This window comes from Alosa sapidissima, chromosome 8 (assembly GCF_018492685.1).
Source record: "Alosa sapidissima isolate fAloSap1 chromosome 8, fAloSap1.pri, whole genome shotgun sequence".
In the NCBI taxonomy this organism is placed as follows: domain Eukaryota; kingdom Metazoa; phylum Chordata; class Actinopteri; order Clupeiformes; family Clupeidae; genus Alosa; species Alosa sapidissima.
The window spans coordinates 14928512-14946983 of record NC_055964.1 but is presented as its reverse complement, the minus strand read 5'-3'; the positions used below and the strand labels follow the sequence as shown (position 1 = coordinate 14946983).

The following is an 18472-nucleotide window of genomic DNA, read 5'->3' as shown; positions in this document are numbered from 1 at the left end:
CTGACTATTTATCATTGTATGTGTGCTGTTACATGTTCAGCTGTCATACTAGTTTTGAACATCCATCAAGGTTCCCACCCATTTTCACTGACAAAATTGCAAAAATCTTTTTTTATGACTTTTAAATGACCTTGAATAAAATATCCATGACTTTTCACAGCCTACAAGTACAAAATAGCTTACTGTACACTGCAGTGTGGGGCTAATTAAGAACAGTTTGGATAAAAATGTGTTTTCTCCCCTACCATTCTATATCTATGAAGGAACCAATCAAATTGTGACATGATGTACACTCCTATCAACGTCCTTTGTATGGCAAAATGAAATGTCATGACTTTTCCAAAACTTTCAAAAAATGGACTGAATTCCATGATTTATCCAGGCCTGAAAAATGGGGTTTTATAACTCCATGACTTTTCCAGGTTTTCCATGACTGTGGGAACCCTGATCCATGCATCTGAATACTAGTTTGATATAGCGCACACACACACACACACACAAAGTGAAAATACAACCTTACATCAGCAGTCCATGGTTTTATTTCAACAATAAAATCCTGTCTCCTCCATATTTTAAGACCAAAAAAAAAAAAAGAAAACTAAAAAAATACTAAGATTTTCCTTTACATTTTTTAAAATAATTTTGTTCTTTTTTAAACCATCACACAAAAAATAGAAACAAGTACAATTTCATAATTAAAAAAAATGTAACTGTACACAGCAGAGTACAACTTTTATTCCACACGGAACACCCCAGAAAATCCTTTAAAACTATACACACAAAATTACTGGAATTTGCCTAATAGAACGCAGAACTATGCCAACACATTAATTAACCAACCATTCTCTTCTCTGCTCAAAAAGAAAAAAAGGAAGACAACAGTCTGACACTTGACCCTGGGGTTGTACATGACTGGGGAGGAATTTCATTCATTTTAGTTGGTGTTTTTTTTAAAACAAAAGTTTGTTAACCATAATTTCACTGGGACTCACATTTCCACCTGCTCTGTAGGCCAGCAAATTACTGCCTCATACCGGAATGATTAAATATGAGAAACACTATACAGTACACTACAGTCATATGTGCAAGACTTTTCATGATATTAGGGGTTCAATCTTGTGCATATTTGTTTTTAGCTAGAGCCTGATTTGGGACCATCATGCAAATTGCTGCCCCTCCCCTTACATTCTATTTTGGATTCTTTGGAGATTCTACACTACCAAATGGAGGAAAGGACACTAGAAAGGACCTAGCATGATGGGTAGAGGAGAAAATGGTGGTGGTGTGTATGGAGGAGGGGGGGGGGGGCATGAAGTGACACGCACTGACACATCTTTTGTGTCACACCAGACACCATCATGTCAGTAAAGCCTTATCCTGCCTGCTCAGATTTACTTTGTGCCTATTTGTCCCCAGCCAACAGAAATCATGCAACAGATAATATACCGTCTGATTGCAGACTTCAGGTAATAAATAGTAATGGATTCACTTTTTTTCAGCGGACATGCTCCGATGCCCAGGAAAAGTGTGTGCTATTCATCGTCGACCGAAGCAATCTCCTTAAAATTAAGCATTTTATAGAGGGGTACCCAGCCCCATTTCAAATACAAAAAGCTATAGACTACAACCTACATTTCAACAATAAAATGAGTGTCAGTTGTTTGTTCTGTAACATTTAAGCCAATAAATTATGCACAGAGAAACCCATTTCAGTTGTCTTCCCCTCGTGCGAGGCCCATGTTGATACACTCTGGTCACAAACCACAGCCTCAGCTCTTCTACTAACTTCTGTATCTGCATCAAGTGCGTGGTTAAACCCACACAGGAATTAGATATGTGATCCACACGTATGTGGTCCAACTAACGCTATATCTTTACAGTCCTGCTCAGAACATTGCCCCCTTGTGGCTTTCAGCTGCCCCTCATATGACGTGAGGACTGCAGATAAAAATAGTAGCACCCCAACATTGTGGCTGTAGACGAGTGCAATCATAATTCATATTCAGTTTTTCTTCCCTCTTCAACGACAAGACAAAAACATATTTCCTAGTTTGATCACGGGTTCTGTGCAACAGGTCTGTTGCTATGACTACCTGAACAACAACAACAACAGTTTTTTTTTGCGGATGTGCTATGTTTTGGTCTCTGAAACCGCTGCACTGACCAACTTGGCCGTCTTGATAAAAACGTTGGTTGAGGAATCAACATTGAGCAGCTTGCCCAAACTGAGGCTGCTGCACAAGATGGAGGCCAAAGGAGTAGAGGCCCTATGCACACAGGAGAACAGAAACTGCTCAATCACATACTTACACTGAAATGTCAACAGAAGCAACCTTGTAACCATTAGCCAAACAAGGAATAATCAAAAGCACTTTAAACAAATAACTTTAGACCCCACATAGTCTTAAACCAAGCACAAAACCCACGAGACATACTTCCATTTTACAGTTAAAGAGAAGTAATTTAAAACAATCATTAACACCATGCCACTTTGTTAGAGAGAACGTGCCAAAACGGCTATTTGTATGTGCTGGTGCATTCTTTATGCCAACGATGTGCTTACAGTATAAGTGGTCTTTTTTTTGTGTGTGATGCAAGGTGCCAGTACACTGTGTAACTTAAAAAAAAAATTATGAAAGAGAAAACCAAAGACATTCAGCCAATCAGATATTGCAACATGCAGAACCAAAATCAGCCGTGATCACTGCAAGCCATGCAGCTTGCTTTCAGCTGCATCAGCAGCCATGGAACCTACACCGCTAGCAGCATCTCTGCACGGCCCAGCAGCCACTGCAGCTGTTTCTGCTGGCTGAGAAGGGTGGGAGGGAGCATCAGAGGGTGAGGTGCTGTCCTGCTGCTGCTACTCTTCTCTCATTCTAGGTCACCAGAGTCTCATTGCGGGTCTCCCCGACCTCATCTCCACAGCTCTCTGCGAGGACCTCAGAACTAAGCTTCGACAAGACGCGCACTTGGAAGAGATAGAAATGCATGGACGTCAGTGTGGTTTATGGAATGCCTTTTGTCTCTTTTTTTTTTAAAAGAGATGGCTTGTTCACTGTGTGAGGTCCAACTTCAAACAGTTGTCTTTTCTCCCTCCTCTGTTGTTTCTCTGCACCGATGTTCACTCGAGAACATGTTATTGCTCTGGTCAGATGCAAGTTCTTATCTTGTCTGCATCATGTGCAGTCTCAAATAGTAAATGCTAGGCATAAAATGGAAACAGAAAACCCACCACAACTGACAAGAAGCACACTAAGATCTGACATGGTCCAATACTCCATTCAGGTTATTACTGGTTTCCAGGGAGATTAAACAAGATCAAAAAGGCATTTTTTTTTGCCTTTATGACAAAGGTACAAGGTACAAGGTACAAGGAAGTTTATTGTCACATGCATATAGTTACTGGAAGTAAGAAATGCAGTGAAATTATGTCTGGTGTCAGCCTATTTGTGCAAAGTTGGGGGGGGTAAAAAGTGCAGTAGAAGAGGGGTTTAGTAGATTAAGTGGCAAGGGCTGCATAAAAAAGGTGGGGGAGGATTGGGATTGGGTGGGGGGCACCAACAAGGAGCACCCAAGAGCAAAGAGAACTAAGGATAGATTATCCTTATTGTATCTGACCGAAAGCAATACTTTTATTGCACAAAGAGGAAGGACAAAAGCTTGAAATTGCAAACGCCAGAGAAGTGAGACAACAAAGAAAATAAAATGTTTACTTTGCATAATGCATCAAAATATTCTTATTCATTCCACGGACCAAATATAGTTGTGCTATGTGCCGCAAAGCTGCCTTGATTCTGGGCAAATCAGATGTATTCTGTGCAATGGGCACTTTCAATTCATTGAGGCACTCACAAAAACCCACAATGTTGAACTGTTCATCAGTTCAGCTCTGAAATCAAGAGAGCATGGAGACTTTTTCAACTTCACAGGCCCAAAGCCCACAATTTATGTGTTTCTGGTTGTCTAGCGACAAAGGAGTATTAGCCATCACCATTAGCTTGGTTGCTCGAACACGCCAAGACCCAGGGGTGCAATTAACAATGTCTCTAACCAGACCAGCTCTCTCTCACAATAACTTTTGAAGTGTAGCCACAGCGCTGTTCCAAAATTAGCAGCTCATAATGATAGGGATAAAATTGGTCTTGAAATGGAATGAAAACAGAAACAAAAGTTAAGAACAACACTGTTGTTCTATCTGGTCGAAAAAAAGTGGGGAGGGATTCGTACACATGTGCACTTGAGCAAAGAAGAGAACACGGCAGCTCAGAATGACATGATTATGTAAAAACTGATTGATGTTAAAAACCTAGCTGATGTTAAAGGACTAAATAAAACTCTTGACTGATATATTTACATTCTGCTGTATAAAAGTAACAAAATAAGGACAAAAACAAACAAACAAACTCGAATCAGCAAGCCAGCCAGGAACTGAAATTAAATCACTGAACACCACTTACGAAAACACTCGAGTTGTCCCTGAAGTTTTTAGTGGGGTTTCTGGACACATGTTTCCGTCTTCTCTCAAGAAGTATTTTCCAAAACAACAGATAAAAAGGGAGGGGGGGGACTTTAAACAACTTGGCCAGCATGACGCCAGCACAACACCATCAAATTCCAGGGAGCGCCACAAGATCGCTTGCCTCTAGCCAACCTAACCCAGCTCTCTGATCTGGAGCATTACGCCATAGAAGCCTGCTGTAGTACTGCAGCACCTAGGAATCCCCCGCTAAAACATATGGAGTTTGGCCAGATGTGTCTTTGAGAACTGCAAAGGGCTCTGTGTGCATGTGTATTCCCAAACGTATGTGCATGTGTGTATATGTGTGTTTCTTGAGGCCAACACCCTGGTGCAGCTCAAAGGGGGGGGGGGATATGTGCAGCAGCAGTCAGGCTCCAAAAGGAACTAGAGGGGCTGGGAAGTTGCTTGTTCTCTTTCTCCCTGTTTCTCTTTCTCTCTCTCTCTCTCTCTCTCCATCTCTTTCTCTCTCTCTCTCACTGGCACCCTCTGGCCATGGTGTGGCATAGTGCCCTCACAAGGGCATGAGCCTGGTGGTGTGGAACAGCAGCGGGTTCAGGTCCTCGGCGTGCACAGCCCGGTGCAGGGAAGGCTCCGAGGCACTCCTCTCGATTTTTGGCAACAGCTCCTGGACCTGCTCAATGGCCACCAGGATCTACAGGCCACACACACAGACACACACAGACACACAGACACACACACACACACACACACACACACAATCGAGTCAAGAGATGTACCGTTTTGATTGAGTTTGAGATGCTTCAAAGTAATTTGGGTCAACCATCCTGGATCCTACAAGTTAAACCGCTTTCACAATGTTTGAAACTGAAGAGTGGTGACAGAGAACAACTGTAAACCGTTTTGGGCTAAACCATGCAGATTAGCATCTAATCTCTTTAAGTAGCACTTTACATTAGGAGTATGTTTACCCATAATACAGCACCCACCCACTACCATCACTACATAATAGCTTTATCTCCCGTTGAAATCTTCACTGAACTCGGTCTGTGCTAGTCGTGTGATGTGGGCAGGTGACTCACCTGTGGGAATAGGGGCCGCTCGTCACGCTTGAATTTGAGACAGTCGATGATGAGCCTCTTCATAGACTTGGGGCAGTTCGCTGAGAGTTTACTGAGATCTGGCGACAGGTATCCTCGGCCCACCATGAAGATGATCTGGGTGGAGGAGGAAGAAAAAAAAAAACAGACTTCATTAAAAAGGGCGAGTAGGCACTAGTGTTTCCCACATTTAAATCAGACCGGCCATCTGTCCTCAGGCGCACAAGAGAGGCAGGTCCCACAATCACACTTTTGACAGATGAAACAACAAGCAGTTGTTATCAGCAGTGGTATTTTAGAGGGTTTAAAAAAAATTGAGACCATCTTCAGTCCCTTTGGGAACTATGCCCCAAGAGCTCAAATCGTTGAAAGAGGGGATCATTATAAATTTGGGAGTTTTGGAGCAGATATGGGACTGGAAAGAGCTCAAGAATACTCAGTGTGGTGCCAGCAAAAGAAAACATAAACACAAGTACTCCCAGGGCAAGCTTCCCAGACGGGGACTGAGTCCAGTCTGAGACAAAATAGCATTCTGAATGAGCATTCTCCCAAAATAACGAAAATGTTTAAGATTTTCACAGTGAAAAAGTGAAAAGTGGAAGCATTATCCTTTGGGAAATATATACCTAATCATTGCTTCAAAAATTTACCTTTTCCCCTATGTAACATACTCACGCAAATCAGATAAACAACATCTGTATCAGCATCAATCTTAAAAATCAATCTTAATGCACTCCAGTTAAGCAGTACAAGCAAAGTCCTTTTAGGCAAGTCCCTTTACTCGGCGGCCATATTGCACTTATCGGGCATCTATTTAGGCAGAAATGCGCGTGCGCAAGGCTTCACGACACCAATCTTGCTCCAGCGGCGACATCACAACACATAATTGGCACGATGTCTTCACAACACACCATATTATTGGCTCAATGTATTCATAACACAGCACATGATTGGCTCAATGTATTCACATGTCGACGTTTTGCCACGGAAAGGTTGTGATATATGTAGACAACTGCCATATTGGCGTTACAAACTAACCCCATGCATTTCTATGGAGGATTTTTTGAGTGCTGTGTCTCCTCATTAGAAAGTCTCTGGTACAAGTTCCAAGCCAGGGCTCTATCTGCAGTAACCTGAGCTGTGGCTCACCTGATCCCGATTGTTGATGTTGGAATAAGGCAGCGTGCTGGACATGAGCTCAAACAGGACCACTCCGTAGCCATAGACATCTGACTGGAAGGTGTAGGGGTTGGTGTCCTGCATCCGGATCACCTCAGGAGCCTTTGGACACAAACACATCCCCGAGGAAAATAAATGGGCAACAACTTCAACTCTGAAGCTAAAAGGAACATAGTTTGTTATAAATCACAAGACTGAAGTTATTATGACTATCCAAGTGCTGATTTGACACAGCTCTTCCTAATTAGGGCCATGCCTTGGCCACTGTTGTTCTGCAGGACTCACCATCCACAGGATGGAGCCGCTGGGCTGCTCCACCTGCTGCGACCCACTCCAGCGGGACTTCACTGTGGCCAGGCCGAAGTCGCCGATCTTCACCGTCCAGCCCTCGTGCAGGAAGATGTCTGGTACAGGTCAGGAACAGGACAGCACAGCAGAGGGGGAAGGGGAAACTATAGACCCAAGTAGTAGAACGTGACTAAACAAAGTCCACTACCAACACTTCACACAGAAAGGCAGTGTTTTTCCTTACTCAAGAGTGGCTTCCCTAATTCTTCCCCAATTAGAGCAATTCGGCCAAGAGCATTGTCCTACTTGCTTCAAACTGAAGTCATAAGTCAGTCCAAATGCACTAAACAAAAATTAAAGTATTTCCTCACACAAAAGTAACATCACACAAGAATCAAAACCAAAGAAAGGATACTGTTTGATTTCAGGTCCCGATGAATTATATTCTTGGCATGTAAATAACTAGATGGAAAAAAGGAAGAGTCACGTTAGAACATTAAAATCCAAGCAGCTATATGGCTCAAACAACGATATGTCTGTCTAGACTTAAATAAATGCTATTCCACTCTACATGTAAGGGATAATGTATAGAACGCCAGTCATTATCGAAAAATAATTCCCGACAGGGCGAACAGGAGGGGTCTTGTTTTGTCCTGAAGGCGTTCTATACATTATCCTGCTATTACACGGCTACTTGCCAAAACAAAAAAATAAACTCCACAAGATATGACTCTTTATATTTATTTGTTACTGTTTCATCGTGGCTTTTGCAGAAACAAATAGTTCGCAACACACGCTGAACTTGAATCAAACATTCTTTAGAACACAGCTGATCAACCGTCTGCTTTCACTTTTGAATGAAGTTCCAATGCAAGAAGTGACCTGACTACTAGCAGAGTGATATGAAAGATATGAAAACCCATTTTCCTTGACAGTGGTCTGTTATACTTAGCAACGGTCTGTTATCGAGGAATAGCAGACCACCGAACGTTGGGAAGGCCCATTCAAGTGAATGGAGCATTCTGCAGCATTATGAAGAGCCATGTAATATGATTTCATAAACTGGACCTACAAACTTTGAGGACTGTACTTCTTTTTATATATAATCTTACATATATATTTCAGCTTGTTTCCTTTAATCAGATAGGACAGTAAAGAGTGATAGGAAACAAATGAGCGAGAGAGATGTGGTGGGATCGGGAAATGATCACCGATTAGATTCTAACCCAGGACCACACGGGCACTTAGACCTGAATGTGGTATGCACGCTGGAGCCACTTGCGCCACAGCCAAAAAAAATGCCCTTTTTGTAACCATCACTGTCTAACAAACTTGACTCTCATGACTCGTCCTCTAGTCTATCCCACTCTCTCTGCATGAGTCAGTATGATGGAGTAAACAGGCCCAGCTCTCTTACTCCATGCCCTGTGCCGTCTGGCGCGCCACGTCGATGCGGCGCATGGTGTCGAACTTGGTCTCGATGACGTGCAGGTGGCGGTAGAGGCTGCTGCCCTCGCACCACTGCGTAATGATGGCGAAGTGGGGCCTCGTCATGAAGCCCATGAACAGCAGGATGTTGACATGGCGCGTCTTTCTGTAAAGGTCAGCCAAGAAGGAGAGACAGTGGGAGAGAGATATAGATAGATAGAGAGAGAGTGAGAGAGAGAGGGAAACAAACAGAAAGATGCTATTACTCACTCAACAAGGGCCATATTTCTAAAGGTCAAGCTTCCTTCAGTAATGCAAAGTGCTCAGATGAGCTAATGCTACTATCAAAACATAACCACTGTTTTTCATACTCTACTGTGGTCTCTACTGCCCCAATGATGCTCATCATAACAAATGCCATTCAATCCTGTTACCACTGCAGGCATATATTGCATAATTTAGGTGTCGTCAGTTCCCGTGGCTTGACTACTTCCTACTCTTCGTCTGATACTATATGTTAGCTTCGTCATATATGGAAGTGTCCACTCTTAAGGCTGTTTCTCTCATCCACTCATATTGACCAGGCCGTGAGGGTGGCAGATGGTTGGTTCTATAGATTGAAGTAAAGTATGGTTCTCACCGTAAGACCTGCATCTCGTTCTTGAAGGCCTGTAGCTGCTCGGGGGTGGGTTCTGTCACCTTGAGGATCTTGATGGCCACGTCGCCGTGCCACTTGCCCTTGAAGACCGTCCCGAAGGAGCCCGCTCCGATCCTCTTCTGGATGTTCACCTCCCGCGACTGCACCTCCCAGTAGTAGCTGGAGTCCCTGTAGCCTCCGCGGTGCTGCAGCCATTCAAGTGAAATAAGATTAGCATCAGACTAGCGCAGCGGAACTTCTGGGAAATGAATTAGCCGTGTTGCACTAGTGGAGTGAAATACTGATCATGATCATGAAAGACACAAGCTACTGACCACTTTCTTTTTGTCGTCAGATGAGGAGGGTTTGCGCTCCTTGTGCTCTGAGGGGGATTTGGGGGGTCGTCGGCCAGGAGAGCCCATGGAAGGGGGGCTGGTGGAGGGCTTTGGGGACGTCTCTGGTCCTGACACACACATGGGAACATGTCTCACACGAATACAGACCACACAAATTCTAACCACATACTTACGTGCTCAAAATGAAAACCAGTTGGGAACTGTGAGAACATCCCTATTTCAAGTTTCTGTCCTTCAAGGTAGTTCAAGGGGTTAGCATTATGATTAAGCAAAACTACTGAGTTGCTAATATATGAAATCAAAGCAGATTTAGTACATTTAGGCTTAGTGTTCTAGTTAGCTTTGAACCTCTAAGGATTGTATTGTGGGACAAAGCAAATGACAAAGACTTACACGTGTGGTTAAACAGTTATGAGAAAACATATTTGACAACTCTGGTGTCAAATGTGTTTGACAAATATGAAGACTGATGACTAACTAAAATGAGTGTGATGGATGTCAACATCAAAGCAAAAACTCACCCATTGTGCTGTTTTTTATTGCATCCTATGAGAACAACACAAAAATGAAAATAAAAAATGAAAATAATGGCAACGACTCAAAAACCCATGACAAGTGTAAACACAAAAAACAAAAGTCTGCCTTCACAGGAATGGAAAAACACTGAGACCATGAACATAGAGGTCATGTCACATGAATGGGGGGGAAGGAGGAGACAGTGACTTGTAATGTGGGACAGTCGTGATTGCAGTGACCCCTCACCTCTATGATGCTGGTGCCAGCGGGCCCCACCGTGCTGACCATGTGGACATTGGGTGTGGAGGTGGAGCGGTGCCGCTGCAGGGACTGGCCGTCGGCCCCGGGTAGGGGGAAGCGGAAGGCGGAGGTGGGGGACAGGAGGTTCAGCCTGTGTGTTAGAAAGGATCGGTGTGTCACAGTGGAGAAAACGGACTGTGCTGGTATAGAGGGATGAATATTCACACATAAAGGGACTTACCCGCCAGGGTCAGGTGTTAAGGCTGAATCATTTCCTGGTATGGAGCCGTCTGGCATTATCAGTATAGGTATTTGGGGGCAGTCGTCTGGGTAATTGCTGTCCGGGTAATTGTTGGGGATTGATCTGTTAACATGAACCACATGTGAACCATGAATTCTCTACGATAATACTATCTGCAAGTCAAGTTTGATAGCACAGCCAGAGTGTGTGGAGTGAGTTCCAACTGGTGTCCATACTGCTGATGAGTCTTACCGTTTTGTCATCGTATCCATGTCCACACAGACTGTCGGGACTTTGCTGCTGCAGTGTTGGTGAAACTTGTAGCCACATGTCTGACATCTGAACCCGTTGAACAGAAACTTGTGACAAAAGTCACAATATGCTAACTTGAAGAATGTTTTCCGGACCTGCAAAGAACACACAGCAAGTCAGAGGCTCTAGTAAGTAAGTCAGAGGCGGTTATGTAAAAGAGTTATGGGTAAAGAGGTGGTGTGATTAACTTACATAGTTGTGCATGGTGAGAGGGACATCGTCAAGCACTTCCACCAGCAGTTCTTCCCCTACCAGTGGGGTGATGTCTGTGTTCCATTCAGTCAGCCTCTTACGACTGGAGCATGACAGAAAATCAATCAGAATACTAAAGTCAAACTAACTAACTAACTAACTAACTAACTATCTCTGTCTCTCATAATGACAGGATCACACACCCTATGAGCAGTGTCATATATCCTAACTTCAGTAGAACAGTGATTTCAAGTCTACATGTACACCTGTCTACATGTAGACAAAACAACAAATAAAACACTTACTCTAGCTATTCGAAGACCTACTAAAAAAACCTATGCACCTGCTTTCAGTTGCTAAACAATGCAAACCACACATCTTTCTACATTGTGGCCTGCGCTGTCTGACACTGTCTGACACGGTCTGAGTGTATGATGGGTGCACTTACCCCTCCAGGAGTCGAAACACAGCACAGCAGTCCTGGCTCAGGCCACGCGTTTTTAGGGCCTTATCTAAGCTGTCATAAACGGTCTGCCCCGGCCGGACGTTCACCTGGTCACACATCACAGAGCAGCACTCATTACAATCAAAACAGTGGGGGGCAGCAAAGCTGCCAATACAATAGAATACTTGTCCAAACACGGCGCACATCAAAGGCAGACATATTCTTTCCCTGTTCCACAAAAATCACTGTGTCTGTCTGTACTGTGAGTTTAACTCAAAAAGTGGAACATTTTTGACATGCTTGCCAAGAGAGTTTTTTTTCCCTCTTTTTTTTTTTTTTAATCACAAACATGTGTACCAAAAACCGGCAGCATGTACAAACGCAAACCGACCAGAATAAACTGGGTCCAGATGCAAGAATTCCTCACCACTGTCCGCTGCTTGTTGGGGAGGTAGACGCGGATGGTGCCCCCTCCGCGGGGCACATCTTCGGGGCTGGTCTCCCCCGAGGAAGAGCAGGAGGATGAGGAGGACATGTTGTAATGACAGACGCAGACGGAAGGAGGCAGCAGTGAAAGACTTCAGCCGCAAGAGAGCTTCATGCGCAGGAGGAAATAGCCCTCACCTACAACCTGGTACACATGCAGTCTCGTGTTAAGATTCTCTCACATCTCACACACTCACAGCACTCCCAGTATGGCCCATATTTCAGCATGAGCATGAGGCTAACATATCTCTCTCTCACACACACACACACACACACACACAGGTTGGGTCCATCTACTGTCTTTCTGATGCGGACATTTCATTTAATTTCTATGGGATTATTGTCTGCTATCCACTAACAGTTTTTGCAGAGACCTATTTCTTTGAGAACATAATGTGATGTGAGGTAGTGACCTAGGCTATTTGTTAAATAACTGGGCCATTCTGTGCAAGAGTGAATGCTTTAATATGGTAACAGCAGAATACTATCCAATACTCCCAGCGATTGCCACTTAAAAGGCTGAATTATAATGGGTGGTACATAAAGTATCTTAAAACTATCACAAAAGACACAATAAAAATTCCAAGCATTCATGTCAGGCCTTGCCTCGTTGGTATTCACATGTATTTTGTTTAGATTTTGCTTCAATTTATGTCAAATTTAAAGTACAAGGCAGTAATGTATACTGGTGTAGAATGACAAAAAGAGGATTTTTGAATAACCATGACATAACAGACATCAGCATGTTGTCCACTGTCATTTCATTCTCTCCAGTGATCATGAACATCAAAAACGTACTCTTGTGTAACAGGCCAGTAACCAATGTCCTTACAAGTCTATTAGTGGTGTTGCGTTAGAAAGGCTTTGTTGTTACATTGTCTTCAACTTCAAAAGTCTCAAGACGTTTCTGTAATTTTCCGTGACAGTACAAGTTCGGCCAGCGCAGGAGTGACATGTGGGCACCCATTTAAGTAATGGTGATATGACTGACAGCTAGCGTTATTGTTATTCATGTCAGTTAGCCTGCAAGCCAACGTTACTGGTTAAGATATATGACTTACAGTGTAGTGAGCAAGCTAGCTAAGTTATAATCATTATGAAACTCTGGTCAGTAACCCACAGCATTGCCACAGTAGGATGACAATGCTATACAAACTCTGGTTGCATCTTAAACGCCAATGCCCATAATGAACACGAAGGATAGGGTTGTATCGGCGAGTTGGCAAGGTAGTAAGGTAGTCAACCTAGCACGCTAGCTAGCAAGATGTGCAGCTAAAGGGATTTGAGGGCTCATTAATATTTACAGTAGATGTCAAATACCTCTGTAGTCCGTAGCTTAATCGACTGTGCAGTATATTATTTCGATAAAATCCAAGACCCGCTGAAGGTTTCTCTAGTTATTTATAGTTTCTTAATTCCCGTCAGGTGTTTTTGTGCGTTCGAAGGAGGGAATGCTATTTTCATGAGGCGGAAAGGGATTAGATGGTCAGCTAGCCAAGTGTTAGGAAGCTAACCCTAGTAGCAGTGCTAATGTTAGCTAGCTATTTACTCAACAGTTCTCACATTGATAACCAACACAAACTTCCGTAAAATGGCCATAAACATAAACGCCTTTCCCACGCAGGGGCTGTAACACCAAACGAATCTTGTTCTTAAGACCAAACGACACTTTACAGTATGATTTGAGAGATAAATACTTACCTGAAGCAGCCATCTTGAATTCTAACAAGTCGGATCAGTAAAGAATTTCAGGGAAAGCGGAACACCTCCTGAACGCAACCTCATTGGTCCATTCCTTTGCACAAACCTAGTCCATCACAAGCAAGTTATGAAGGGCGGGTACTACAATTAGAAATTCACACAATACACAGAACGGATGCTCTATTTTATCCTCACTGTAAAAGTATATTACTTTTAGAAACGGGATGGTGAACACTGACAGCCCATGCAAATCCTCTGTAATCATTTCATTTTAGCCAGATACACAAGGTGATGGACACAACACTTCACACAAATATTCAAGTATTACATTTTGGCAGAAGTTGTTAACTTTGGAGTGACTGGTGCAGATCACTTCTTGGCAAGCCTCTTGGATGGATTCCTAAATGCCAAGGTGTGGTTGGTTTAAAACAGTCAGACCATAAGGCTCGTGGAAGTCCTAGTTACTTAACTTGTCAGCCCAATGACAAACCCCACTGATTCACACAAATCCATACTGATTTCACAGGACATGAACATGACTTCTGACAGCGCTAACTGAATGAATAATGTTTTATTGTTTAGTAGGGTAGCTCATTCCAGTACAAATAAACACATGATTATTTGTACAAAAATACAAAAATGATTTTTCCAGAAAGGGTAATGTGTCCAGTTGACGTACACAACAGAGTAGCTTTCAGATATGCAGGACCAATGCGACTCGAATGCTAAAAGGGAGAGTTCACATGCAATTTACATTTTTTTTTGTGGCAAACCAAAATAACTGTACTGTAGATAGTGTATCGCAACATAGGGACATCCATTAAACTCTGTAAAATCAACAAGCCCAAGTCTGTGATCGCTGTATTGGGAAATTCTTTGTAGTTAGGAGTAGTTGCCTTTCCATGGTTTAAGAGGAAACTGTCTTCAAGGTTTTCGACACCTCTTGGAACTGAGCGAGTCTTTGAACAGAGCACTCTGCCGAATTTCCCTTTTGAATCTTGGGTACATCTCATTAAAACAGATCACAAGTCCATTATTTATGTACAGTCTCTATCACTCCACGCTTAAAAACTTCCTCTTCTTGGCAGTGCGTACATATGCATGGTGACGCCATTCAACATCTGCTGTAGCCTCATTCTCCAGGGTGCCAAGCTTGATCATGTACACTGATGGGAGAACATGTATTATTACAACACAGCGTATACAGTGTTTGCATAGTGTAATAATTACATCGCCAGTAAAATCTATACAGAAAAGAGAATGAGATCTATGTCTAGAACTTACACTTCATTTCAAATCTGGGTCCCACTTCGGACAACACAACATTCTTGTGGTCTGTTTTCTTATATGTATGGTGTCTGAAAATAAGAATATAAAGCTCAATAAACATGACATTTTTAATACACCTTATCAAATTCCCAATATACTACATTACATTGTCGTTTTGCCATTACTGTCTCACCTGAATGAGATATAGTCATCACCATTGGCAAAGGTAATCACACGTCTGCTGTCATCTTTTGGTACTGGGAACAGGTACTTAAGGATATTTGATACCTGATGAAACATCAAAAAAAGACAATAATCATGCCCATTTTACCTTCTCTGGCTTCATTTGTAGCTTTAAGGAATTTTGTATGGTTTATGTGACAACATGAATGTTATACTTAAAAGACCCACAGATCCTTAGATTTAAAGGTAAAGGTAGTTTGAGAAATATTCTATCTGGATACTGTTTCACTGCAAGCTCACTTCACCAGGGGCATTCAGAAACTGCAGACCTCTGCCAAAGCCAAAAGCCATCTTACAAAAATATTTCGTGGCCACGCCCCATGATTTGGATCCACTCCATAATGTTATAGCCGCTTGCCCATTGTTAGGCTAAAGCGGGGCGAATGAAAGCGTATGGAGTCTAAATGCATTCCTATGATCACGTCTGGTGCTTAATCGTGCCTCCACAGGGCTTCCTCAGGCCTACAGTCACCGAGTTTCTGGCCTCACCTTTACACTCTGGCCAACTTGTGCTTACTGGTGCTTGAGGCAGTTGAAAGGTGGGATTAAGCAACAAATCAGGCAAAGGCGATTCAGCGCCAAAACAAGTCAGATATTAGAGAAGTTTTATATTACATCCAGGCCCTCAGCCTGTCTGTGAAATGTACTGCTAAATTAACTTCTTAAACACCACATTGTACAAAGGAATAGTGTCTACCTTCTGAAAGATGCTTTATTTTCATGTTAGCTTAATATTCCACTGGGCAAAAAGACTTCGGATACTATGCTTGAACTTCCCTCGCTTGATCAGGGTATGACGTTTACATTGAGGTGGCATTGTGGGCGAGATTTAGAAGGGACTATCAGCCTGATAATGGGAAGCAAAGGTTTTTTGATTTGGGCAGCGTCAAGCCTGGCCATTATCACCTGTAAGCTTGTAGTATATCGCCTTATCTCTTCCTGGCTCGATAGTGGGTTTGCGGCTAATGGGTTCTTTGTTGGCCCATGCTATATTAAAATTGTGCCATAGTTTTTGTCTAATAGTACTGACTAATAGACAAACTAAGCAGATCGAAAACAAACTCCTTGGCTGAAGTTAACAAAACAGGCAAGTTCTTTTGACCATAGACAGAGCACATCCAACATCTCTCACCCTTCTGCCAAGTCGTGAGGTAAAGTTGTGAAAGATGAGATGCGGGTAGGCCTCTGACATTGTGCCGATGTCTGGGACGTCATGTCTCATCACCACATTGTATAAAGTGAAGTATGCTGTTGGTCCGAATGGAAGGTGGCATACTACCAGTCCGTCTACAAAGTACATAATGGAGAGATCGTTATTCAGATTTGTTCAAATTAACGCCTTCTTCTGAGGGGGTATGGCCTAAAAATGGCACTCCAACTCACCTGGCTGTCCTCTGGTCTCGTGAACTATGACGAGGTCAGTGACACTGTTGGCCTTGCAGGCATGGACTAGCGCCTTCACTTCATGGTTTCCTCTGTTCATGCGTTGTGCACCAGGAAACAGCAGCTTCACTTCCTTTAGTCAAAACCACATTACAGGACAATCAGCAGCTGACATAAGGCAATTCAGGGGGCATGTAGGCTAGATAGAGACTCACTTTAGCAAACATCTTCAGCCTGGAACTAGGATCTCTAGATGTTGTGATCATGACCTTAGGGTCCTCCACACCAGCCCACTTGTACTCATCATCCATATGAGTACTGACACCTGTGAACATCACAGAACCAACAGAATAAGGAGCAGACCTAAAGGAAACATAGCAAACAAATAGAGTTTACAATTTCCTTTACCTTCGCCGCCCTCATCATCGTACTCCAACAATTTCTGCAACTGCAAGGCCTCTTTGCGCACTTCAGTTGGAATTAGTTTATTCTCTGTTGAGAAAAAGGACAAGAACAGGTCACAAATTCAGCGATTACAAGATCTTGCATGAATCCTTCACTGTACTGAAAATATTGTTGATCACTTAACATTAACAGCAGCAATAACAACAAAATCTGTCATCATATGCAAACATATTCATAAAGCAGAACTGACTACATGTCATGGATACACCAAGCTAAAATATAGAACATCTTATCGGTGCGTTTACCATCAAGAGAGGTTTTAAGCTTCTGTTTCTTCTCCTCAATGGTGCGCAGTCTGTCCTCTTGCGCCTTCCTGTACAGATATTCCCGTCTTAATCTTACCTCTCTCCGCAACTAGAATGGAGCAACAACATACATGAGGTTGCTATTCCAATAATGCAGCAGCAGATAACATTACAATATAATTGTATTTTAAATAAATGTTTCAGTGTTTCATGCTTTTTTTGTTGATCCTTTTTGTCCGTGAATGTCATGATTCTACATGACAATTTCTATAATTATTGATGTGGACATCCATCACAACAGAACACAACAGAAAAGTGAGGAGATATGACAAGTACTCAGTAGACTAGACCTTAGCAAAGCATGTTTATTATCCTCCACCTGAAATAACGCATGCCTTACCTGAAAATACAGTACTCTGTATTTGCATTTGCAGTAACGCTATGACACTCCAACATAAAGACACATTGAAGCCGTGCATGCTGACTGTGTCTCCCCCCCCCCCCCAGACAGACACATAGTTGCTGTTCTAGTTATGCTAGCTCACAACTATGGTGTAACTTTCCAGTGCAACACATGGTATTGTCTCCCACATCAGAAAACATATCAGTGTTAACATACCGACATTACCTCGCATATAAAGGCATGTGTTTATTTTGCTCAAACATCACCTGAGAAAATTTTGATTAAGTGGGTAACGTTAGCTAACTAGCATGCTAACCTACAATGTACGGTTTCTAGTTAAATTAGCACATACATTAAAAGTGAACACATTTCACCATTTTCTTGCCTTATTTCCAATGGTACGTTCTATGGCATGATTACTAAATAATGAGAAATTGTTTATGAAGAAACTTACCATTTTGGCGTTGACTCTGTCGCCTACCTACTCTTCTTCACATGTGCAGCATACGCATCACCTGAATAACAGCGATTGTCATTGGATAACACTAACAGCCAATGAAATTACGCATACGAAACCAGCCACAGGTTACAAACATTCAAAACAAGAGTCTCTAAACAAATTAAAAGTCACACAATTCGCAAAGTTCCCCAGGGGTCTCGTGTCGTGCATTTGAAAGGTTTCTGAAGAGCCGGCGGACTGTAGGCATAATGGCCAGTATTTCTGATACACAGCAGGCTCGGTTATTTAAAATACCAGTAGGCCTACATAGCCTATCCTATTAAAAACATTTTTTTTGGCATTTTGTATAATGGGCCTTAAATTATGTTATTTGTTGACGTCTATGTGTATAGGCTACATGACGGCA

At 42.6% G+C, this 18472-nt stretch overlaps 2 protein-coding genes across 2 annotated transcripts; both read right to left on the bottom strand.

Annotated features, from left to right (window-relative positions):
* Positions 1 to 516: 516 nt before the first annotated feature.
* Positions 517 to 13680, bottom strand: araf (A-Raf proto-oncogene, serine/threonine kinase). The gene is made up of 16 exons (XM_042102242.1): positions 13599 to 13680; positions 11839 to 12042; positions 11415 to 11518; positions 10967 to 11069; positions 10715 to 10869; positions 10463 to 10585; positions 10228 to 10372; positions 9987 to 10011; positions 9445 to 9572; positions 9113 to 9315; positions 8462 to 8638; positions 7460 to 7506; positions 7042 to 7160; positions 6727 to 6858; positions 5560 to 5694; positions 517 to 5171 (listed from the first exon to the last, which is right to left on the bottom strand). Exons 2-16 carry the CDS (start codon positions 11944 to 11946, stop codon positions 5031 to 5033), a joined length of 1845 nt encoding a protein of 614 aa, XP_041958176.1. The 5' UTR covers positions 11947 to 12042; positions 13599 to 13680; the 3' UTR covers positions 517 to 5030.
* Positions 13681 to 14154: 474 nt separating this feature from the next.
* Positions 14155 to 18205, bottom strand: imp4 (IMP U3 small nucleolar ribonucleoprotein 4). The gene is made up of 9 exons (XM_042101975.1): positions 18061 to 18205; positions 17204 to 17312; positions 16902 to 16985; positions 16709 to 16818; positions 16494 to 16626; positions 16243 to 16397; positions 15061 to 15155; positions 14883 to 14956; positions 14155 to 14764 (listed from the first exon to the last, which is right to left on the bottom strand). The coding sequence occupies exons 1-9, from the start codon at positions 18061 to 18063 to the stop codon at positions 14652 to 14654; spliced, it is 876 nt and encodes a 291-aa protein (XP_041957909.1). The 5' UTR covers positions 18064 to 18205; the 3' UTR covers positions 14155 to 14651.
* Between the last annotated feature and the right edge of the window lie 267 nt (positions 18206 to 18472).